The 24617-nt window shown below is 49.2% G+C and overlaps 9 protein-coding genes across 9 annotated transcripts; 6 read left to right on the top strand and 3 right to left on the bottom strand.

Annotated features, from left to right (window-relative positions):
- Positions 1-94: 94 nt before the first annotated feature.
- Positions 95-2251, bottom strand: AtWU_01346 (ankyrin repeat domain-containing protein; the record flags this gene model as incomplete). Its single annotated transcript, XM_035496460.1, has 1 exon — positions 95-2251. One exon carries the CDS (start codon positions 2249-2251, stop codon positions 95-97), a length of 2157 nt encoding a protein of 718 aa, XP_035352353.1.
- A 1676-nt stretch (positions 2252-3927) lies between these two features.
- AtWU_01345 (uncharacterized protein) lies at positions 3928-5442 on the top strand (the record flags this gene model as incomplete). Its single annotated transcript, XM_035496459.1, has 2 exons — positions 3928-4870; positions 4964-5442. 2 exons carry the CDS (start codon positions 3928-3930, stop codon positions 5440-5442), a joined length of 1422 nt encoding a protein of 473 aa, XP_035352352.1.
- A 648-nt stretch (positions 5443-6090) lies between these two features.
- Positions 6091-7548, top strand: AtWU_01344 (mercuric reductase; the record flags this gene model as incomplete). The annotated part of the gene is made up of 1 exon (XM_035496458.1): positions 6091-7548. One exon carries the CDS (start codon positions 6091-6093, stop codon positions 7546-7548), a length of 1458 nt encoding a protein of 485 aa, XP_035352351.1.
- A 501-nt stretch (positions 7549-8049) lies between these two features.
- Positions 8050-8997, top strand: AtWU_01343 (fungal Zn(2)-Cys(6) binuclear cluster domain family protein; the record flags this gene model as incomplete). The annotated part of the gene is made up of 1 exon (XM_035496457.1): positions 8050-8997. One exon carries the CDS (start codon positions 8050-8052, stop codon positions 8995-8997), a length of 948 nt encoding a protein of 315 aa, XP_035352350.1.
- A 129-nt stretch (positions 8998-9126) lies between these two features.
- On the bottom strand, positions 9127-9672 carry AtWU_01342 (uncharacterized protein; the record flags this gene model as incomplete). The annotated part of the gene is made up of 1 exon (XM_035496456.1): positions 9127-9672. The coding sequence occupies one exon, from the start codon at positions 9670-9672 to the stop codon at positions 9127-9129; it is 546 nt and encodes a 181-aa protein (XP_035352349.1).
- A 1128-nt stretch (positions 9673-10800) lies between these two features.
- Positions 10801-11892, top strand: AtWU_01341 (major royal jelly protein; the record flags this gene model as incomplete). The annotated part of the gene is made up of 1 exon (XM_035496455.1): positions 10801-11892. One exon carries the CDS (start codon positions 10801-10803, stop codon positions 11890-11892), a length of 1092 nt encoding a protein of 363 aa, XP_035352348.1.
- Positions 11893-12849: 957 nt separating this feature from the next.
- Positions 12850-15350, top strand: AtWU_01340 (glucose-methanol-choline oxidoreductase, N-terminal; the record flags this gene model as incomplete). The annotated part of the gene is made up of 5 exons (XM_035496454.1): positions 12850-13442; positions 13499-13743; positions 13814-14460; positions 14523-14588; positions 14649-15350. 5 exons carry the CDS (start codon positions 12850-12852, stop codon positions 15348-15350), a joined length of 2253 nt encoding a protein of 750 aa, XP_035352347.1.
- A 725-nt stretch (positions 15351-16075) lies between these two features.
- Positions 16076-16352, bottom strand: AtWU_01339 (uncharacterized protein; the record flags this gene model as incomplete). Its single annotated transcript, XM_035496453.1, has 2 exons — positions 16076-16145; positions 16201-16352. 2 exons carry the CDS (start codon positions 16350-16352, stop codon positions 16076-16078), a joined length of 222 nt encoding a protein of 73 aa, XP_035352346.1.
- Positions 16353-17330: 978 nt separating this feature from the next.
- On the top strand, positions 17331-19019 carry AtWU_01338 (cytochrome P450; the record flags this gene model as incomplete). Its single annotated transcript, XM_035496452.1, has 4 exons — positions 17331-17393; positions 17459-18571; positions 18640-18806; positions 18866-19019. The coding sequence occupies 4 exons, from the start codon at positions 17331-17333 to the stop codon at positions 19017-19019; spliced, it is 1497 nt and encodes a 498-aa protein (XP_035352345.1).
- Positions 19020-24617: the final 5598 nt, after the last annotated feature.

The raw sequence follows: 24617 nt of genomic DNA, 5'->3' as shown, positions 1-24617 counted from the left end.
GCCATGCGAAAATTGAGACAGTTGGGGCGAAGTCTGGACTTTTCGGCATATTCGCGGCGGAATATTGTAGTTTGACGAAAATAAAAGGATATGGTTAGATCTCCGGACAAGGGTACATATTGCGCCAGTACCAGCGCCAGATGTACTCCTCCACTTTGGCAATGTCCCTGGCCTCCCAAAACGCATCATATCCACGGAAACGATCTTCAGGATTGACTTCATACGCTAAAGCCATCGCAGTCTCCGCAGCGCTGCCTGCGGCCCTCGCAGCCTTCTCAACCATAGATTTGACCCGAGCAAAGGGAATCCCTTCCTCATCAAAGTGCCCTAGCACGCCTTTCACTATGTCAAGCTTGCCTTCCGTTGCTACCTTCACGAATAGGTATTCACCAGACCCGTCGACCCCAAACGCATCGGCGCCTTTATGCAACAGAAACCTAACATCCTTCTCCCAGCAATACGTGTGGCCATATATGCCACTGGAGTTATAGGGCATATCTGTTTCCGGATATCGTAAATTGATATCCATTCCGTACATCAGCAGGAGGTCAACAACTTTATCTCTACGATCTCGGTCCCAATAGTTGCTTATTGCCTTGATCAGAAGCCTGCCGGGAATGTTGGGACTGAATCCTGCTTCAAGAAATTCCTTTATAATTGTAGTATCACCTTGCTCTACAGCTTCCTCAAATGCCAACCTATGGTGGGCGTTTCCCACATCAAGTTTGACTTCGAAATGCTGCCGAATCAGGTGGAATACCTTGGCCCCCCAGTAGACAGCTCTTCTGATAGTGTATCGTTCCTGTTCGCTGGGCTGAGGGAAGGCCCTTGCCACCCGAAGTTGGTCCGCTTCAACGAGGTTTCTGTTCACAAGAAGCTGAATGATATCATACCGTGCCTGCGGTGTCAAATCTCCTTCATATGGAGCGGTTGCTTTTTCGAAGGCAGTCTTGTGACCCTTTGGGGACGGGTTGGCTCCTCTATCGAGCAGTAGCTCCACAACTCTCGTGTATCCTCTTTCAATTGCATAATGGAGAGGTGATCCGCGTCGTTCGTTCCGGCTCCAAACTACTGAGTCGTTGGGATCTGCACCACGGTCAAGTGACAGTCTGACAACATCGAGATGGCCTCCCATGACCGCCTCTGCCATACAACAGGTCACAATATCTTTCCAAATTTCTGGCGTAATACCTGGGTGTGTTTGTATCCATTCAAGGTCTAGCAACCGCCTTAGTAGACCTATATTGCCACCGCGTGCCGCACCAGTAGCGAGGCGCATAATCGCAGAGATATTTTTTTCAGCTATGATGTTATCAACATCTATCTTTCGAAGCAAGTAATCTGCTTCTTCAGAGAACGTGACTGACAAGCGACCGACGTGGTACAAAACGTCACCCCTTAAGTACATGTTAGAAGGACGGTCCCGGCAATGAGTCAACTCATTATACGCCATATTGAACTCAGCACCGTGGTCCAAAAGAAATTTGACCAGTGGCATATCATTTCTCTCCAGGGCCTCAATTACCATATGGCGAGAATGGTTCTCGGGAGCAGAAAAGTAGTCTTGTGATATGTCGGACCCCACAAACATACGTAAAATAGGCAAGTTCCTACCACCAGCGATCTCGAATGCCGACCTGTCCCAGTACTTTAGGAAGTTCGGTGTTCGCGGATTGCAACCATGTTCCAGTAGCAGTTTCACTATTCCATAGTGACCCCTACTTGTAGCCTCAGATAGAGGCTGCACATAGCTTTGATGTTCCTCGATGTATTCCAAGTCTGTTCCGTGCTCAATCAGTACTCGGACGACTTCTTCATGGCCGTTCGATATTGCGGACAGAAGAGGAGTGTTGTCGTAACTAAGGTTGTTCCGGACTTTTTTCGCGTTTGGATCGACACCGAGCTCTATGAACATACGAACTAGGTCTGCATTTCCCCTTCTCGCCGCAACCTGGATGGGTTCACCCTGACAACATGTCTTAGGCTGGAAGGTTGGGGAGACCCCAGCTCGTAAAAGCCTGCGTACACAATCCGTATTGCCTTTGAATGTTGCATTTCCCAACGCACCGCTTTCGTCGGAGTAGATGTGGCTGTTATCGAAGATATTTCGGATGGCCTGGTCGATCGGTTTGCTGGTAAGATTGTAAAGCCGACGACTAGTCTGTGAAAGCGCTGTCAAATCGCGGTTGTAATCTATATAGCTTAGTATTTCTAGCAGGGTTTCAGTGGGGAGTTCGTTGAGATTGGCCATGGTGATTGGCTAGTGCAATCAATCAATATAGTAGGTCAAGAGGCCAGCCCGTTGATGATTGATTCACTCAGATGGCTTGCGATGTCCGACTCTCCTGTCTAGATTGTACATATGCGTCTGCATGTTCTGGCTATATATGCTTAGAGAAGTGTTCTTATTTCTTTCATGGCTGCATGTGAATGAAAAGGTCGCCATTGTTCATGACAAGGTAACGGCCGCTGCAGTTGAGATGGCTATGAAAGGACGAGAAAGGCATTAATTCATAGCTTAGAAACTGAAAGGTTATCTATGTTTTCCTCCTAACAGCCGAACAATCGCTATCATTTTGGTAGTGCACATGTCCATTTGAGCCTCGCTTTAGGGTTGGAGATTGCCAATCTCGGCATTCATCAAACTGGCGCAGCTATTATACTCCTTTGTTAGAATCTACGCCATGATTGGGTATCGCCTGTATTGCAAGGTCGTCTACCATGGGTAAAGCGGTGAGGGCCATTGTTTATCGAGGGGTCAAGAACGTTGGGTTATTGGACAAGAGAAGGTATTCCACTATCTCCCGACGCTTGACGGAAGAAAGAAGGGGTTCGTCGTGAGGGCGATGAAAGAGTGTTAAGATAATCCGAACCTCTAACCCAAATCTAAATGAGATACATTCCACCACCCTCCATTGTCCTCCATTGAATGTCCCGGGCTTCGCAATACACCAGAAACTAGCAAAGGTACAATCCGTATTTAAATTTTCATGGGGCGGAAGCAACCTGATACATATCACGATGAAGAGATTTAGAACCATACTTTTCTTAAGAACAAAGAGCGATGGTCCTGGACCGAGGCTGCTGTTGACAAAGAAAGAAAGTGTAATGAAAAGCCTAAATCCGTCCAGTACTGCTGCAAATTTCCATACGCCAAGGCATGTTGCGCTTGGGCGAGCCAAGCATCTTTCAGAAGGGCATATTGCTGCTACTTGCATCGTGTGTGACCGGTAGCACCTGGTATCGGTGTGCAGAAGTGATAAACATCGTGATCCTGAGGAGTGATTGGGGCGTATATAGGTAGAAAAACATGACTCCCTCAGGTTGCATTGGTGCTCATATTGTATAGTATACAGCCACTCTAAAGCCCTTTTTGCGACAGAGTCTAGATATGCCATATTTAGCATTAGTCCCAATCAAAGTTTGTCGGAAACCAAATGAAGACATCTGAGAACAAGCAGGGGGATGGGAAAGAGAGTCGTCGTTAGAACTTTCGTCTTCATTACCGTACCAATTTTGCAGATACCCCTAGTGCTAGGAGCTTGCCTAACGTATCAGCATTCAGATGACCTGGCCTCAAGCCTCACTTCATAGTGCACAATGGTAAAATATAGGCTGCGGGGCCTGTCGTGGTACTGTAAAATTAGTAGCCTGTTGATCCCGGTTGTCACAAAGATCAGGGTATATTTCAACATCCTATCTCATGTCCTGTTAATCTTGTCGGAGTACTCCGCAGAATGTTGGTAATGCGATAGCGCAACAAACCTCCTGCGCCACTTCGTTGTGGTTCCGGTTCTGTACAGTATATAATATGGTGCTTCCTAGGCAGTCATTCTACCGGAAGTTCTATCTTATTTTTCCACGTTGCTTCCTTCCTTCATCCATCAAACCCATACCAGTAACTTGGCGTTAAGCATTGTGTGCAAGATGGAAAGGAACATACGAACAAAGTTCAAGGACGATCCTGATGGCTTCTCTTCATCTGCAGGAGATGCCGTGCCTCGAGACCGTGCGGATTTGCAGACTACTCATCAGGCTTTCTCATCACCTTCGCTGGTACCAGTCTCAGGAGAGTCTCAAAATCAGGCACTGCCGTTTCAGCAACACTATGATAGGGATTCTCGTCTCGAAAGACTCCCACCTGAACTTCGAGATCATGTCTTGTCAATCCTGGATCTGGACGGGCTCAAAGCTCTAGTACAGGCTTCACCTATCTACCATAGTCAGTATCTCTCAAATCGGAGGCACTTGCTCGCCAGTTGTATGGATGCAACATTGAAGACCGCCACTGTCGAAGCTATAGTTTGTTATGTCTCGGCACGTCTCCAATTTGCTGAGAAATACATGCCGGACGCAGTCCTCCATTGTCTGGACGTCTACCAAGCGCGTCAAGCGTTGCCCCGGTATTCCATAATGGATGATAATCCCACTACGGATGAGATTGCAGACATGGCAGCATTCCACCTTGGTATTGTCCGGCCGCTCATGCAGGAATATATTGCTTGGTCGCTCGGCAATCTAGCCTGGCGGACTGGGACCAGGTCATCTAATACAAAACTTAGTACAACGGAAGAGATGCGACTGCTGCGGTCCATGTATCGCTTTCAGCTCTGGAGTAACCTATTCCACATCTGCCCTGATACCCAAGACAGACACGGCCTACGACTCGATGGGTGGAAGTTTATGGAGCTTCAGTTCTCTTTCTTTGAACCATGGGAAGTGGAGGAGATCTTCTGTATCAAAACCTTTGCAAAGGTGAAATTTGACCATATATTTTCCAGCATTCATCGCGATTTGTGTCCCGGCCCCCCTGCTATTCCTGGCCAGCAGCGGTCGATGCCGGCTGGCTTCTTTGATTTTGACCATCCCTGTAAGTTGAGACCCCAATTTAATCCATTGCTACCTTATTTCAGATTCAACAATCTCAGGATTTGTCCCAGCTAATCTTGTCTCAATTCTATAGTTACGAGGGATTGCCTTCTAAATGGCACAATAGCCCTGGGCCTCAACTTCCTGCACACGGTTTTATTTAAAATCAAGGATCATGAACACCTTGTTTCGACTATGCGAAATCATATCGGACGGCAGACTTTCTGCTTCTTGAACAGTGATGACATAGGATTAGTCGTCCAGAACAAGCGTCGGAGAAGCAAACCATCTCTTCGCGACAGAAAGCAAGGGCGACGAGATCCTTTACCTTTTCTTGGAGATGTATTAGTGCCAAGTACAGACACGACCCATCCTCCACTGGCGTGGACCCTTATATGGGAAGGCACATACAGCAGTCTGGTGGGGTACTTTATCAAGGATAAGGTACGGCAATGGGGATACGTTATGTGGGATGCGGCCAGATTGGAGAAGACTGGAGCCAAAGAAGTACTGAAACGTCAGTGGGAGTCCGACTGGCTCGGCCAGGATCCGAGAGATCTTGCAATAACATAAAGTGCATAGCTATAGTTGAAGTTATACCTAGCTACAACTATCTTATTCAACATTTAGCATTCTGTAATATAACTTTTGAATACGTATGTCATAATCGGCAGACGGCAGGTTATGGATTATCAAATTTATTCTATGTTTTACAACCCACTTCCCGAGAATTAAAAGCAATGTTGCATCAGCGAAACGACGGTAAAGTGTCGCTCTGACAATGCAACCTCGTATCCCACTTCATCCAAAAATCGCCAACTGTACTACTTCCGGAGAGTGCTCAAGTAAGCAGCCCAAATTCATCCATTTGCTCTTATACCACATACTACCCTCCGAAGGGGAAAAGGCACGTGGCATCCCGCACTCACCCATGGAACCCCAAACCATCATGATCCATCCGATCTCTTACCGGCGATCCAGACCATCCTCAACCAAATGTCAATGATCTAATTATGATCCATCTTTCCCATTACCCCTCATTTCTTTATATCCACCTAAATATCGTATACTAAGTATACACTCACCACCTGACAGCCCCATCACCACCGTCTCCCTTCCCTCACCACCATCCCTACCATAAATACCCCAGCGTCCTTCCAAGCAAAAGGAATGTACCGCCCCATCCTCCGACATCCCCTAAAACACCACCTCATCCAAACAATGTCCGCCCCCACCCAATACGACACCATAATCATCGGCTCCGGGCAAGGCGGCACGCCTCTCGCCCGGGCCCTTGCGCTCGCAAACCACAAAACCGCACTCATTGAGCGAGAACATATTGGCGGATGCTGCGTGAATGATGGGTGCACGCCGACCAAGACGATGATTGCGTCGGGGAGGGTCGCGTATCTTGCTCGGAGGGGCGGGGAATATGGTGTTCATACACCGAATACATCTGGTTTAATAGAGGGGGATAATGGTAATAAGGTGGTGATTGACATGAAGAAGATCAGGCAGCGGAAGAGGGATATTGTGGATTCGTTCCGGGAAGGAGGTGAGAAGAGACTTCGGGATGCGGGGGTAGATGTCATTATCGGAGAGGCAAGTTTTGTGGATGCGAAGACGATAGTTATTATGGACGGGAGCAATGGGAATGAGAGGGTTGTCAGGGGGGGCAGAATTGTGATCAATACGGGCTGTCGGCCTGGTAAGGTTATGCTTGAGGGACTGGAAAAGGTTCCGAGTGAAAAGGTGCTGGACTCTACGTCTATTATGGAGCTGGGAGAGGTGCCGCGGCATTTGGTGGTCGTTGGGGGTGGGTATATAGGGGTGGAGTTCGGACAGCTCTTTAGGAGGCTTGGGGCTAAGGTGACGGTGCTGCAGAGAGGAGAGCAGTTGCTTCCAAGAGAGGACAGGGAGTTGGCAGACATGTTGCTGGAGATATTCCGGAACGATGGAATCGAGGTCTGCCTGGAGACCACCCCGGTGCGGTTTGAGAATGTCTCTGAGGGTGTGTTTGATGTCGCAGTCGAGACACGGCAGGGGAGGGAAGTCGTCAAAGAGGCCACGCATATACTCTTTGCAAGTGGGAGGGTACCAAATACTGAGCGACTGAATGCTGCTGCTGCAGGCGTGAAGATGGATAAGAGAGGTTATGTCGTGACAAATGAGTTTTTGGAAACATCTGCGCCGTCAATCTATGCCATTGGAGACGTCAAGGGCCCGCCATCCTTCACGCATATCTCATACGACGATTTCCGAGTACTCGGGCCCACATTGTTGGAGTCTACATCTACATGTGAGCGGCTCCCGATTCGAGATCGAATCGTCCCGTATGTCGCCTATACGGACCCTCAGTTCGGTCATGTCGGGCTGCATGAGCAGGAGGCAAGGGAAAGGTTCCCGGGCCGGAAGATTCTGACTGCGCAGATGCCAATGAGCTATGTGGCCAGGGCGTTGGAAACAGATGAGACAAGAGGTGCCATGAAGGCTGTGATTGACGGGGAGACTGGACAGGTCTTAGGATTTTCATGCTTAGGCGTTGAGGGCGGCGAAATAATGAGTGTTGTGCAGACGGCCATGATGGGGAATCTACCTTATAAAAAACTGCAAGATGCCGTGTTTGCCCATCCAACTTTTGCGGAAAGCTTGAATAACCTGTGGGGATTCCTGAAATGAGTACGTTACTTGAAGAAGTTTGCCCATATGGTGTGAATTTTTTGTACCCAGTCCTCCACATACAAGTGTGAGCACCCAATTAAACCTATTTTCTTGATAACACAGTCTATTTGTAACCAATGCGGGCCGAGTGTGGATTCCTCAATCAAAAAGCGCATCATTGATCTTGTGATGTGTTGTTGACTCCTTGTTTGCGGCTGAAAGCGGGTGGTTTCGGATCCTTCTGACTCACGGTAGCCTCCCCCGAGATCACCCGAGATTTGGATATCTTGACCAAAGCAAATATATGTCTTATTTTCACTTAAATACTTCCGATTGTTTGTCAGTGTCCAGTAATGCTAGTTATCATAAAGAATCTTGAAAACTCAAGTTCACAATAGACTTCCCCTGTTCACCTCCACATCGCCTGGGTTGCCTGCTGCTCTTTTACCTGAAACCGACGAAACCCTTCCACCACAATTGTCTTCAGCATCCCATTTCCAATCCTCTCTTTATTTTCTCATGGCAAGCTTCATCCGACATCGACCCCTCCTGACAGGAGCGCTCACCATAGTAACCGTCAGCAGCGCGGTCGCCTATGTCACCAAGCGACGACTCAACCAGTCATGCCCGACGATTGCAATCACAGAACTCACAAAGGCAAGCGCATGTCGCAACCTAGTTGAAATACCATCTGAAGAAGCCACGCCGACACCATTGGGCGTTACAAAAACAACTCTGCTATCATCATGGTCAGGCGGCGATAAGACCTACTGGGTCCCATCCTTTGTAGCAGTCCAAGCAGAGGTGCCTATGTCGCAACTTTCGCAATATGGGCTGTTCAGTGACGATGGCAATGATTACAAGAAGCAAGGCTTGCATAGTCTATCGAAGAATCTCGTTGCTGCATTTGTAGATGCACGCGCGACAGGTTTAGAAACATCGGTTTTGGACAGAAATGTGCCGCCGTTATCCTTTGCCACTTCTTCTCGTTTATTTGGACGCCCAAGCGAGATGGGAGCGTTTATGCTTGGGACCTGGGATTCGGAGCGTGGGATCAATGTTCGCCCATCGGACTTACCTTCTAATGCTCCGAAGCCGGTCACGGAATTTTGTTCTAATGAAGAAGCTGTCAAGTATGGAGGTGCTAAGGATACAGCTGGTGCTGTGATGTACTGGATGTTTCCAAAAGCATTGGTCGAAGGAGTTGACAAAGCTGCATCGTATGGCCTACCGTGGCGATCTATGGAGGGTGGATTTCAGGAGTTCATTGTCGAAAAGATTTCGGATGACAAGGCGAGGATAACATATGTCACTGTTGAGTGCACGAATTTGTATCCTCTTGGCCAACCAGAACGGGACTTCAAGATGTTGCCCTGGCTGCTTTATGAGGCGCATGTTCTTTATGCACAAATACTGTGGTCGAAGACTCTGAGACGGTTACAGCGATCGCAGACGACTGTAAAATAGATATGTTAAATGTGTTAATGATACCTCTCCGCTTATGACTAGTCCTCTTCACTTGAGAATCTTGTAGATACATAGGAGACCATCTTCAAGTGTTGATGTCTTGGAAACAACTCTCATTTCGGATTGCGCTCATCGTCTCTTATTCTTTGGCGCAAAAGATTTCTTTTTCAAACCGCCCCAGATTTCCCCACGCAAATTCAGTCCCTTTTCTTCAATCACCTTTGCAAAATCCTTGTCCTTCTCCATCAGTTTAAGATCGATACCCAGAGCACTTGCTATGAGTGGAGCAAGATCGTGTGCCGCGCAGACTCGGAAGTCGCCACTCTGAACACGCTTCTTTTTCCGTCTTTCCAGTCGTTCATTTAAGCCTTCCTCTAGCGTTTCTGAGAATGTCTTTCCGCTGGTATCTGTAACAATGTTCTTCATCTTTTCGGCTTCTTCTGGGGAGAAATATGGTTTGCCGATGTAAGACGGGTCCGTGACTTTATCCAAACGCTTCTTGGACGAGTCGTTATTGAAGTTCTTCAAGTCGAAAACGAGGACGTGGACTCGGTACCAAAAAGTGGGGGATATGGATGATCCTTTGAGGTCTGAAAGGGTGAGTAGTGGTGTTGGTGGTGAGTCCGGTCTGGCTTGGATGTCCGTCGTCTCGAATGGTTCTGGTGGAGTCGCCATGGTGGAAATTTGGACAGTAAGTTCGCTTTCAAGGGTAATAGACTGTAGTACTTACTATATGAAGGTAGGTCAGTTCTTTCGAAGACGCAAAGTGGTAGTAACATGACTCTGCTTCTGTCACATTTACGTCGTTCTTTGGTGGCATTATGTCACTTCTACGAGATATTTTTATTTTCCACAATGAGGCAGTTTTCAAGGCAATTCGCCCAGCGCATTGCTCAACTTTAGCAACAGACTATCTTTGTCAGTTTACTTTCACATTAGTCTCAGATACAGAATACAGGATGACTTTCTTTCAAGCTATGCCAGTGTGTCATAAACCATTTGGTGATAGATAAGGTTGATTTTGTGGCATAAGCAAGTTCGTCTGATGAGTACAGCAAATATATATAATCTGCTAGTACCAGCTCAACGCAATGTCATCTGTCAAGTTGCCATCAGTAGGCGTACTTATAATTTTATCATCTCCCAGCTCTACTGGCTGAGTATCTAGATTAACATTTTAATGAACTGGTGGTCCTCCAAATCAGGTCACTATGACCGAATCCTCGGAGATAATGACCAGTAGAAGCCTGGTTATTGTTTCCACCGACGCTTGGAAGTTGCTTTCAACTGAGACAGTGACTTACAAATCCTATTCTCGGTCCGATCGGTGCATATCACTTCCCTTCAAGATAAGTCACGAAATCTTAATTCTCGGTCCCGTAGGCACCCATGGATCTACAATACTATCGCAAAATCAGACCACGCAAGCAGTGGAGACGACGCATCAACTTAGTGATGATTAAAACGTCTCGTACCTGCATCTCGTCCGGCTTCTGACCTTCCTAAACGCCTAGCGCCCAATTAAGGGATCCTTCCACACCCCACTACCATCATATCATGCTCATCCGGCTATCAATCAAGGAGTGGAACGCTGAAGATTGCGGAGGCTAAGCTTGTTTGAGCTTGGCTGTGCTTGGCTTTGATTCCGCATCCTCTTGGCGTTGCTTGGCAGGGCGGAGATAGTTTCCTTTCTTCTGTCTCCTGGGCCGATCTGGTTACTATAAAGCTACAGAGAATCATGGTCGGAGTCACAGAAACCAGGCAGAGTCTTCAAACCATTTTCTATCTCAACTTGAGACCACAATGTCCGCCGCCCTCTTCCTCGGCCTCCTTGGCCTCACAGCCCCCCTGGCTGCCGCAACCACGAGTACCCCAGGCCTCGAGCTCGCATACTCCCTTGAGCGCGCCACCCAGGGCATCAGTATCTCCGCTGATGGCCGTAAATTCCTTTCCCAGCGTTACTCCACCACACTGCCCCCTCAAATTGTCGAGCTCCTGGACGACAACTCCACGGTCCTTTACCCAAACACGGCCTGGAACTCCTATAACTCGAGTGATCCTACCTCCGACCCACGCAAGACCTTCGTCAGCATTGACGGCGCCCGCATGGGCCCCGATGGTCGCTACTGGATTGTCGACGGCGGATCTACTGGCGTCAACGGCTCCACCAAGCTCGTTGGCGTGAACCTCACCACCGACGCCGTGGACAAGCTCTACTACCTTGACGCCATGAAAGCATCCGACAGCGGCATTGACGACGTCCGCTTCAACGCCGCTGGTGATGTGGCCTACATGAGTGACACTGCCGGTGCCCTACTCGTCATGAACATGACTACCGGCACGGGTGTGCGTGTTCTGTCCACCGATTCTTCCGCCCAACCCTGGTTCCCTATGATGTACAATGGCACTCTGGTCCCCGGCTACGGCGCCGCAGGTAGCACCCTCTCCGTTGGACTCGACCAAATCGAAGTCTCGCCCGACGGCATCTACCTGTACTACCAGCCCTGTAATGGAGGCTTGTATCGTATTAAGACGGCGTACGTTGATGCGTCTCTCAAGAATGTGACTCTCGCATCGACTATGGGAAATTACGCGGAGCCTTTTGCCCTGACGCCTAGCACTGGTGGTAGTACTATCGACGGGGATGGAAACATCTATGTTAGTGATACTAACTTGCTGGCTATCTGGAAGGTCACGCCTGAGGGACGCGCGACTGTGCTTATCCAGGATGAGAAGCTGCTTTGGACTGATCTTATGTGGGTTACCGCTGATAAGAAGCTTTGGTTGCCTGCTTCGCAGATGAGGCCTGGTGGTGATGGACTGATGGCTGATGGGCCCAACTATATTTTTACCTATCCGATTGATGCGGGACCGTCGCCTATTGATCATGCTTAGGGGAGGTTTTTTTTTGGCCTGTAAATATTGGGGTGATGATGGTTCATAATACTGCGCTGAGAGATAGGTTGTTGAATGTATACTAGATGGTTCTTCGTGGACGAAAGAGCTTGTAGTCCTTTAAGTTAGTTGAGTATTATAGTCGATAAGCGAAGACAAAGATAGAGACAGCTTTTCGACGAGTTTGTGTGACCAACATTATCAAGATGTGAACAGGAGGGCGAGCCCAGCCTTGCGAGCGGCTACCGGGCACCCAGCTATTAGGGATATCTCAGCTCCCCATCCAATGAAAGCCTTTTACATCCCGACTTGTGCAGCCTTGCAGATGGACTAAACAGAAACAGTTTTCTAGCGCTTACAGCCTGCCTCACCAGTCTCGGATGTCTCATGCCAACACAGCCATACACGGCTGCTGGTGGTCGCACTTAATCCGAGCAGCACCTTCCTTACGACGGGAGAATATCGGCTACGGCTGGAGGACTTCTTTATGACGCCCAGTCTTATTAGTACCCAGCTCGATTCCCATCTCACTCAGTATCTTCTGCTACTCCTGCTGCTTTTCTTTCTATGTGCATCCCTGCTTTTCCGATATCGCCCTAGACTCAAACGCGGCCACGCATCGAGGTCGCGCTCAGCAACGGCGAAGGTTCAGGCTCCACGTCAGGGAGCCTCGATCAATTTTAACGTCAAACACTCCGACATTATCTCCTCACATGGGTGGAGGCCGACCCTCAGTCCCTAGTTCGACTCGGCCTAGTTGAAATCTTGTGATAAGGTATTGATTAGGCTGCAAAGTGTAGTGGGCGGGGCAGCATAGCCTCCACGCGGCTGATTATTTCCTCTTCAGTGCAGGAATATCCCTTTCCTTCAACGCTCGCTCAGTCCGAAGACTCTCTTCCGCAATAACATAGTTTCTATTCTCCAGCAGCACTTACCGTGCTCAGACAGCCCAAATCAATGGAGGCTGTTGGATCCGCATCAGCAATCATCGGGATTGCAACAACCGGGATTCAATGCTCCATCAAGCTACTTACGTTTGCGGACCAAATCAAGTCCGCCCCGGATGAGATCACAAATATTGCTGAGGATATCTCAGTTAATGCTAGTATTTTGCAGCAGTTGGGTGGACTAGCTGACAAGGCACTATTTCACACACAAGCAGCAACCGATACCAACACCAACAACAGCATCAGCAATGGAAAAGCACGGACGGTCAATCCTGAGGCCATTGATTATAGCGATACGGAAGGCCATGAGCCACAGAACGGAATATTCAACGCAGCCGGCTTTGCGATCGTCATGAATCTCGCTTCAAAATGTAACGCTATCTTCGAAAGGCTCGAAGAAGGACTGAGGAAGGCGAGTAAGCAGCTGAGGGCAAATCCTCATAGCAAGGATCCCATCAGACTTAGTCCAGCGGAAATGGTGAAATGGCCGTTTGTCAAGCCGCAAATGGATGCCATGAGGGCAGAACTACGCAATGCAAAGGGGACTCTGATGCTCATGCTTCAAGTTGCGATGCTACGCTACTCGAAGAAGGTCATGGAAGGGTAAGTCTGGCTTAGTACTTATGCTAGATTTGTCTAATGTCTGATGAACGGAATAGACATGCCACAAGAACAAGCCTGATCGCATATTCCCAAGAAGATCAGTATTTGCTGAAAAGATCAATCGTAGCTGCGGAGAGAGCTCGAATTGACATCGCGAAACAACAAGATGATACTTGGGCTGGAAATCGAGCCGCTAGTGTGACCGAGAGGGACAACGTCGATGAGAACTTCCAACCTGCGGAGATCACCACTACGCGACGACCTCCAGTCCGGGAAACCATGCTAGTCAGGGACTGCCACAGTGCGTTTATCCTTATCCTTATCCAGAGCTATTCCACCAGATATAACTAACTCTATGGATAGAATCTCAGCCATTGAAGTCAAGAATTTGGACTGCCAGCCTCATAGAGATAATGCTTTCTGCTCTGCACGTACCGAGCCAAGGGATGCAGACAAAGCACTAGCTGCAGATGGCGATACCGGTAATCCAATCAGAACTGGTCCGGTCAACGAGGGATCTGGGTGTGACCTTCACTCTCTCTACTACTCTTCTGAATATATCAACAGATCATCTATGGCATCAATCAGCTTAGCCACGGATGCGCCACTCGGCGTATACTTATTAACAACCAAGCTTCAGATAGCGCATGGGAAGCACCACGTGCAGTACCGAGTCCGGCGTGTGAAGATCCCACGCCAGGATATTGACTCCCAGATAGATCAGTGGAAGAAGTCATCGAATAGTACAGTACTCAATCAGCTTCTTGCTCTATCGGCCGATGAACAACAGGCACTAGATGAACTCAATCTTGATGGTGACCATGACAACATCACGGGCACCGACGCAATCGAATGGATACATGTCGGCGATCTCTTACCTGTTGACGGATTCGATGATATCCGAGCAAGAAGTATCACATTCATCGTGAAACTCAAGCACCCATCTACAACTGTTAAACGAAGAGAACCGAAGTCTGAGGTCTTGAAAGATCAGCAGAATATTGCAATCGACTTCAGTGTAATTTTCTCCAAATAACAATATGGCCTCATTTCCAGGATAACGCTGACTTGACGTCGTAGGTAAATCGCCACAGTATTTTCCCCGAGAGTCTTAACGCATTCTGTTTACCCTGGACGTGGAATGAGGTATGTATAAACTTGATGAACTCCCATAATTCAGCAATATAATTCTAATGATGGAACTAGAGTGATTATAACTATATGCTTGTCAATAAAGCTATGTTCAACCATTTTGAAGGGGAATTATTAGCACACACGCGGAGACTAGTGAATGAGAGGTCTATAACGCAGCTTGGCAGCAATCGAACGGAGCTTGAGGTTAACGACCAAAAGAAATACAGACGTCCCAGGCTTTGGCTCCATATCAAAAGACTGTTGAGACCTATTGATCCCAGACATAAGATAAACGCTCCTAATAATTCTTCCGATCCTATGCTGGGGACAGGGGTTGCAGGAGCCGCAGCGGGTGAAGCAATGGCAGCGGATGTGTCATTTGTATTGGCTGGAGGGCTTGGAGGGCCTGCGCGGCATGGACGGCGTGGAAGGAGGTATTATGGAAGGGGGGTGGAAGAAAATGTCGAGCGCACTTCACAAATTCAAGGTTCGGAAGAGGAAAACCCCCCTTACCCTCCTGAGGCCGTTGTTACCCATGCCAGTTCCGTGCTCCAGGCCCAAGAGAGTCGGTTTAGTTTTAGCCCCTCGAGACCTCTCGCAGGTCTGTATGAAATTTCGCCTCGAGCCAGCCGCTCTCCTTCCATTTCTTCGGCTGTCGTTGAGTCCCTTCCTCCTTTGCCCTCAACCACCATACATGCAGTGGAGACAAGTGAGGAGGAAGAAGATATGGAAGGAATAGTGAGCGAGCTTTTGGATAGATATACGGCTGCGTGATAGTCTTGAAGATCTTTAATATGATAATCTCTCCCCCTTTTTAATGCAAGTCAGCAAGGCTCGCAAGGCACACTTCCCAGTATTGAAAGAATGAAATCATATATCAGTGAGAGAAATCAAATGAAGAAAGTCATGGTTCATGAGGAATAGTCGATGATCTCAGAGAAGCAATCGCCCCTGCTCGGGATAAGAAACCAACATCCGATCCCGAATAGGAAGGCCCGGGATTTCCGACCACAAGGCAAAATACCATGTCTATCACAGAACTTGCATTCTAATAGATTGAAATAACCTGGTTGCCTGCACAATGACATGGTTCTTGTGATGGAGACAAATTTGTCTATGACGATAAAGTGGAGATCTCATATGCTGGCAGTGTGGGTGTTTGTGGAATCCATCCGAACAAGGCTTGAGGGAATTTCTACTCGATGGCGAGGTAGCCAACGAGGTGCTTCGAGTCTCAACCACGTAGTAATATAGACTTAATTCGGTCGTATGTTAGTCCTTTGTGCCTGGCAGAATGCAAGCAGACAAGACTCTTAAAAACGTAAATGAACAGAATGACAAACACCTCACGCGCATCCGTACTGTTCGAGTAGCAAACCCGCACATCCTGACCCACTGGTTCATACTATAGAACTTAGAAGATATATGTTCCTGATCCTTCCCGAACACCGAAGATCGACTCGGCCCTTGAAAGGATGGCGTAGCGTAGCATAGCTGGCTTAGTTGATCCTCCGGGCCGACCGTCGCCGGCGATAGGTCATTTTCGGCTCGACGGAAGGAATGTCATTGCTGCTGCAGGCTCAGCCAACGAACTCCGTCGTCATAAATCATAGTGCTTGCTTACCATCCACCAAGCACTAGATAGAGGTAATCGATCCTACGTCGCTTGGCTGCTGAGATGACGTGGGTGAGTGTATATGTGGCAGTCTTATGCGTTCGCAGTCTGACCCGACAATCCGAGTGGCTGTTCAGGTAGACAATGTGTTCGTAGAACATTGGAGATATCAGGTACAACAAGGTAGGACCAAAGACGTTACTGTTCGTGCTAGAATTGGCTGGATTTTAGTTTGGAGATGATCGGCAGGGCTTCTGAACATAGCTCGTAATTGGATAAAAGACAATGCCATTCATATCGATGAATTTCACCATTGCCGCAGGGCATCCCTGTGAGGGTAACACTGCATCTGCACTTTGGTTTTGAATCACCAGAGCCGGATGAAACGGCACGAGCGCAGACCATTTCCTTGCCTGTTAGTTATACCGACTGCAGAGACCGTTGACGCGGCGTTGTGCACAGGCCAATTAGCATAACCTGCGACATGTGACAAGGTTTATACACGTATTCCAATGCACCCTTGCTCTGAGTTCAGACTTCCATCTGGCCCCAGACCATAGCCGGTTAATGGAGCGGCTGGATAGTTATGCAAAACCCAAATGTCCTGACACAATGGCATAACGCTAATACTTATCCTGCTATTCGCTCCGAGAAGGTCGGCGATCGACATGACCCCTCTTTCGAAGTCTCGATGTGCCGCAGCAGAACTCCACTTTGATGTTTCCCCGCTCGGCCGGTATAGCTCGAATTACGCTCACGAAACTAAAACACATATCAAGGCTTCGAAGATAACACGTTGTAACTATCCCTCATCGGAACATCGGAGCTCAAGAGCCGAGCATCACTTGCATCGGAGTGATGTATGGGGGATGGGCCGAGGCCTTTTCCTGGTAATCCCTTCATGCAGCTTAGCTGGTCGCCAGCGGGTCGTGTGCTGGCTTTATAAAACATTGGCTGGCCTTGTGCAGCTTTGCCTCGACATAATTAGTCCGGCTGTTGCAACGTCAGGCGACTCCTTTATCAGAGTGAAGGAGATAAATAGCATCCCTAGCCCCGTCACGGCGGTGTGCATTCGATACCAACCAGCGCTTTTTCTCAGACCGTTTGATTGTCGGTTATTGTCATTTCCGAACCCCAGCATGATTCACGAAAGTATTCAAGGAGCCCTCCAGGGGCATTATCTAACAGTAACCGCTGGTATAGTCAGTGCAACCCATCCAGACGTAAGGGGTTGACGGTTGCTAACACGTGTCTTGGATTACCACAGTTAGTTCTCTCCTTGGTAGGAAAATGTTTTTACGAGTTGTACATCAACCCTCTGCATAAGATCGCCGGTCCGAAGCTGGCGGCGATTACCCGTCTGGTGCATATGTATCACTCCCTTATGGGCGATGAGCATGTTTGGGTGAGAAACCTGCATCTGGCCTACGGAGACACTGTCCGGATCTCGCCCGATCAAGTCAGCTACTCGTGTGCCGACGGATGGAGAGATATCTACGGCCATGCCAGTGCAACAAAGAAATCCACTGAAAAGGACATGCGGTTCTTCGGCACCACACTTAATAGAACTCCGGACGTCATTCGTGCCAAAGCTGCTGATCATTCACGCTTTCGTCGAAATTTTTCACATGCTTTCTCGGACAAGGCTTTGCGCGAGCAGCAGCCACTCATCGCTCATTATGCGGACTTGCTCATCGAGAAACTCCGAGAAGTTGTCCAAGCAGATCCCAAGGCCAAGATCGAAATGGTTTTAATGTACAATCTGACCACATTCGACATTATGGGGGACTTGACATTCGGAGACCCACTGAATCTGCTGAAAGGTACCGGCAACGTGGGGTGGGTGACATCGATCTTCTCCAGTGTAAAGATCAATTCACTCCGACGTGTCGCACGATACTATCCATGGTGTTCTTATTTCTTAAACTCTCTTCTCCCTCGGTCCTTGAAAAAACGACAAGCGTCTCATTACCAGTCATGCAAGGACAGGGTAGACTGGCGGGTTGACCAGAGCCTGGATCGCCCCGACATTTGGGGCCTGGTCATGTCGCAGAAAGAGTCCCTGCGCTTGAGCCGTGAAGAAATGTACGCCAACTCACAACTGTTCATGGTAGCTGGGACGGAAACCACCGCAACGGCGTTGAGCGGCCTCACGTATCAATTGTTGCTGAATCCTGACAAAATGGAGAAAATCACCAAGGAGATTCGAGACGCCTTTGAGCGAGATTCGGACATCGATATGCTGCGGTTAGCACAGTTGAAGTACCTGAACATGTGTATCGACGAGGGCCTTCGGATGTATCCCCCTGTCCCTACCGGGATGCCCCGTCTCACTCCGAAGGAGGGTATGGAGATCTGCGGCGAATATATGCCTGGCAATGTGAGCAGCGCTACTCAGCTTATCTGGTTTATTTGCAAGTACGGCCTTGGACTAACATGTACATTCAGACGGCTGTCTCCGTACACCACTGGGCGACATATCGCAACCCACGAAACTTCACCCGGCCAGACGACTTTCTTCCGGAGCGATGGGGTAACGACCCGCAGTTTGCTGGCGACGACAAGGCTGCTTTCCAGCCCTTCTCTTTCGGCCCTCGCAACTGTCTGGGGAAGAAGTGAGTTCCCCTAGCCATGGTGTCAATGCTCTAGTGAGCATGTCTAACATCTGAACTAGTCTCGCCTATCATGAGATGCGACTCATCCTAGCCAAGGTCCTATACCACTATGATCTAAACCTGGCACCTGAATCAGTCGGCTGGGACAAGCAGAATACGTGGACGCTGTGGCAAAAAAATCGATTGATGGTTCAACTGACCCCCCGGGCTTAGACTGAAGCCATCGATGAACATCTGAGTGTCTAGTAAGGATGGGAGATTGTGTACAGGGTTAGCTTAAGACCTGTTAGTGTCCAGAGCATATGGGCTTGACCTATGCTGGCGAAAGTTGATAGTGATGTCCCTTTTTGGAGGTCAATGATGATATGATGATTCTCCCGGTCGTCCTTCTCTACAAACTATCCAATCAACCTCATCCGTTTCCGTTCGGGTCAAAAGGCCCACGGTAAGTGCCGTCGATAGAGCGCGCTCCCAGTCCTTGCCCTAATAAACAAATTTAGTACGTAGTCGTATGTAGTCAAAGTCCTAACAGAATGTATCCGACAGCAGCGTAAAAACCGGCGTGGAAACCAGAATCAGCGAGGCACCCTGCACTTTGCGGATGGCAACAGGACTTCCCGAAGCGGAAAGGCACTGGCGGTAAGCCGATCGCGCATGACGTCATGTGGCATTGTGGCAGCGCTTGGGAGGCGACGTGTCCAGCGCAAACAAATTCCGACCGCCAGGGATTCGCGATGCATCGTGGGGATTCCCCAGCTTGCTCAGGCTGGGTGGAAGATGATTTCATGCCTCATTATGATATGGGCGGTTGCTTGGGTATGACGTCTAAACAGGGTTTTGAGCCTGGACGGTTCCCACGGTCGCATAGACTAGAATTCCCGCTTACTGATCCAGTGTGACGAAGGAATGCTCTAACAAGGCTAATTCACGGGATCCTGCAAGATTTGTGTGGTGTCGGCTGATCATACTGATCATTCTTCCTCCAAACAACTCATCCTCCAGCGAGAGAAGCCAGCGTCGCTGTGGATGTTATGCAGCCTCGCCTGGCATCGTTCTGATAATGGAGGAGGGTGCGGAGAGTGGGCAACAGTGTGGTATTCGGTGGTGAATGTTCGGGAGCTCAGTATACTATGTCGTGGATGGCATTTAAGCTTCGTTTCTCATATTTGTATAACACCGTTGACATTTGCAGAAATATTATGACCGAAACTCGAAGCGATAATTTTCCATCAGCCGGTATTCTTCCGGCTATTATTAATGGACCTGGGGTTTCATAGGCAGTGTGGTTTTGGTCCATTCCTGCCGCATAAAGGACGCTGGCTCGGAGCTCGGGGCTTTGCGCCGCACAAGCTGACAAGATACCTTCATACCGGTTTTGCCCAAACTACCAGCAACCTTACAGCAAAGAGGTAGCTCGGATGATCGAGTAGTTGTGTTGTAGTCAGTCACAACCCGCAGAAGGCTAGTCCATGACTGCCCGGCACGTCTGTGCTTTGTAAAAGAAGCCTGAAGGGCAAGAGACCTTCACAACGTTGCCGTCGATCCTTAGCAAGGACAGCCTGAATGGCCACCAATCTATGATCCTTATTGCTACGCTTCACTGCTAGACCATGCGCGGCAGTCTGTCGCAAGTGCAGCTCAACATGGCCAACCCTTCCACCGATTTCTCTGGCTCTGCAGTATCGAGAACTTTCCCCCGTGGATTCAATCTATTTTTTTTCTGCCAAGGTAAACCTATTTTGAAGACTTGTGCGTCCGGCTCCACTGCTCTGTTGTGTGGCCGAGGTCAAGGAAAGTGGGCCTTATTGGGCAAGGCATTGTCATGCTGATAGGCTTAATGTGCAGCGAGAAAGCGTGACAGGATTCCGACGTTTCAGCTAGTATCGGGAAAGAGTTTTCGATGGGAGACGATGACTGGCACGATCTCGACAAGGGCAGGGTCAGTGACAGGATGTCGATAGTATGGGAAATGAGGGGGAAGAGGGAGTGATTCATGTCACGCCAGTTGCGATCGCCTCTTACCAGGATGGGTAGGATTTCCCTTCTGCGGGTGGATGATTGGCTACAGGCTTGTCTCTCACATCCCGGTGATGTTCGGCAATGTAGACAGAAATCCAGACATGCCTGGCAACAAGAATGAAGTACGGAGGAAATACTCGAGCTTACCTGATGTTGATCTAGGCCTCTGATGCTGCCAGATGATAGTATACCCTGTGATTCCGGACAGTGAAGTGAGGGTCACACCTGCCTAGAACGGTCGGTTCTGCCTAAGCTACATGAGTGGAGGCATGACAGCTGCACTAGACCAGGGTAATACCAGGTCTGGGTGCGCTCGGAGATGCCCACCGATGCAGGAAAGCTGTTGAGGTTAGTGGGCACCAAACGAAGGAATTTTATCGACGGCAATGAAGCTAGGTGATGCAACCCAGACGACGACGGGCATTTTCCGAATGGCCTAGTCTGACACCTGGTGAATTGAATCGACAGGGTTGGACCTCCCCATTTCTCCGAGATGTCGACGTGGACTCAGAATGTTGTGGCCCGCAATTGGAGCTATTATTCGATAATCGCGGACGCTAGGGTAGGGGCCGCGATGGCTCTCTTCCCTCCTAGCCGATAGGAGTGTGGATTGTGATGAATGGAGGGGAAGTGAGAAGGGGAGAAGGTAGAAGAGAACGGAAGTGAAGGGGAAAAAAAAAAAAAAGGAGGCGATTCAAACCCAGCGGCGGAAGGGGATGATAGTACCAGAGCAAGCAAACATCCATGCAAAACGGGAAGGATGGGCGTGATCATGGTCTCACATGATCGGCTACTTACTGAATCCAGAAGGTTGATGGCTGAGGTGTCGGTGGTTGTTCGGTGGTTGCTGCATGGAGCTCGGCTGGGCTGGTTGGATATCCTTCCCATCGACCATGGCTTTTTACCCTTCCCACCGCCAAGGATATCTGGCTCTCCCTTGAGACATTCACGTCACCTCTGATTGGGCTTCGGAATTGCTCGCGTGGAAATCAGATTTCGCATCGGTGCCCGAGCTCTGGTGGCGCATCGCTACTGTGTATCTGCTGGCCCTAGTCTCCTGTACATACAGGTAACAGACACAAGAGGGCTGCTAGTATGGCGCACTTGCTGGCATGAGGGTCCGATCACCACCAATGAGTGCGCCTATACGGGGGATTACCACTATGTTTAGGCCCATTCTCCGTCACGAAACCTTGCGACCTGAAATGCAGACAACCAACTTTGCCTGCAATGCGGGTGAGGTGACGGTCTATTACCGGCCGGTAAAACCCATGCCGCAAGACTGTGCAAAAGACCAAAGGCAAGCCTCTTTACTTACCTCGTACCTCTTGCCTATTACGATGAAATTTAAGGACCCGCTTATCATGGACGCATGCAATGTCGTAGGTCCAAGAGAACTCGTACGGAGCGTAGCGTGTCTCCTCCCCTTCCTTCCCGTCATTCCACCCGAGCGCATGTCTTGTCTCGGTCCCAGCCCGTCCAGTGTGGTTCGAGTGTGATGTTTGCTGGAGGACTCAAGCCTCTTGTCACTGGCTGTGGTGGAGATCAGGCTCCCTCCCTTTATGTGTGTCCTTCCCAACTGGGTTAATATCAAATTCCCTCTGCGAGGGGGGAGTTGACAGCACTACTGTGTTTTCTAGTCGACGATATCAATTAACAAGCGCTCGCTGCACGACGATCTGGAACGTCGCGTTGCCACCGAATGACTCGGTCAGACGAGGCGTGTGCGATGCGATGGCGTAGCGCATACCCCCAGCGGCCCTTTTAATTGGGCGTATCCAGGCTGGAAGAAGGCCTGAGGCGAATAGTAGACGGGGGCGAACGAGTTGACGGGGTGAGTGGTTTGAGCGGTGTATTGGGCGACATTGTCTGGAAAACAGTTCCGTGAGGGCCAACCGGTTCCTGTCCGTTGATGTCAAAGTCGAGGCGCAGAAATGAACTCATAGTTACATTTGAGGATCTTCAGATAGGCGACGCTTGCTGCGATCGCAGGCCCGCGGCGCGTCAGGTGATTCGCCCGGAAACCCGCCGGGGAGAGGGGGTGCCGACCAGGTTCCACCGCAGCCCATGCAAGCCTCCATGGCTGGCCGGCAAAGAACTGAGTGGCCGGCTGTTACTTCCCCTTCAACAGTGTCTTGATCATTGGATGTAGCTGACTTTCTGCAGGCGCGATCAGTAGCGTGCCGCTTTTTGCCACTGCCGATGGACAGCCTCCACACCCCTGGATGATTGACTGGGTCGCAGACTCCATGTGTTCATGGGGGGAAGGGGAGAGGAACAAGAAAAAGAGAGTTAAGACCCGACCTGACCGGATCTGAGCTCGGGTACTAAACCAATACGGTATTGAAGTAATCTTAAGGTACATTAAGTACGCATATTGTTATATTTATGATCTACTAGTACTGGAGGCAACAAAGTCAAAGTATGTATCTTGGTAATTCTTTGGTATTATGGCGGGCCTAACCAGGTACACCCGCCCAATTGAACTTGTGTAGTACTCCATGATTTTCCTTCCAGTGGTACTAGACTGGTACCAAAGCTGGGAGTTGTCAGGTACAGGGCTCCCGAAGGTCCCAGCGATGCGGTCTGCTAACCTCAAAGCGGTAATAGAGATAGGACCCAAACTCCAGTCAGTTTTCCGGACCTTGTTTGTTTCTCAGGCCACGGATGGGAGACGTTCGTTCGCTGCTTCATAATTTGATTCCCATGGCCTATGCAGGTTAGGCCCGGGAACCATCTGGCGGCATGATGAGGGTATTTGCCATTTGGGTTCTACCGGCTCCGACACTTGGACGGCCGAAGATACTTCGAATTCCCCAATTGACACTAGCGCCCCCGGTAGTGATTGGGCGGATAGCAGTGCCACCAGCGACAGGCCGGGCCAAGACTGGGGCTGCCCGCAGGCTTGTCCTCTTTGGGACTGGTGGTTCCCGATCCTTTTTTTCTTTCATACGGAACAAGTTACGGAGTACTACTGATTCTTACTGACTCCAGGCAGACCTGAATGACTTTCCCTCTGTAGTAGTCTACGGTCTCTTTCACCCCTCCCCGGCCGGAAGTCTCGACGGGCCCGCGGAATTATGTCGCAGCCTCTGCTGCTTTCCAGAAACATCAAGGTCTGTCTTACGGCCTCCCATCCGCACTGCTGACTGGCTGTCGCGTTTTAAGCTTCCTTCCCTCTGGGTCTCTGAGAGTCTGGGTGCTGGACTGTGTATTTCCTTCTTTCTTTTATTTTTTTTCCCTTCTCTTTTCTCTAAGTTCCTGTACGCATTTCCCTTTTTGGTTTTATCTGTTTTATACTCGAATTTTTCTGTCCCTTTCCATTTCCATATTGGGTATTGCCTGGGATTTTTGATTTCTTCGCACCCTCTGTCGCCCACTTCGTCTCAATGGCGTTTTCCTTCACGCCCAGAGTTTTATTCTTTGAGTCTTATTTTATTAATTTTGAATTCCCATTCTGTGATTTTTGACCTCTGGTCTTTTATTTTTATCCTCCCACTTGGCTCCCGGTGCAGCCATTAGTAGAATCAGGCCCGGAAAAGCAAATCCTTTAACAATTGGGCCTCCGGCTCCATATATAAAATTCGTCCCTTAAAACAGTACTTAGCAACGCTCATTGTTACTACTACTTACTGGCATCTCTTGCTAAATAACCTCTTGATTCACCACCGTCATCCTTTTTCTTGTCTTCTTTCCATTCTCTGGAATTTAGTGTCGTTCACTTAGTCTACCTTTTGTTCACCACAACATACTAATTAGACGGCCAAAGGGGGGGCAATTTCCCAAATCATC

This window comes from Aspergillus tubingensis, assembly GCF_013340325.1.
Source record: "Aspergillus tubingensis WU-2223L DNA, scaffold_3, whole genome shotgun sequence".
Classification (NCBI taxonomy): domain Eukaryota; kingdom Fungi; phylum Ascomycota; class Eurotiomycetes; order Eurotiales; family Aspergillaceae; genus Aspergillus; species Aspergillus tubingensis.
Note: the sequence above shows the minus strand (reverse complement) of the source record. Positions and strands in the feature narration are given on the sequence as shown.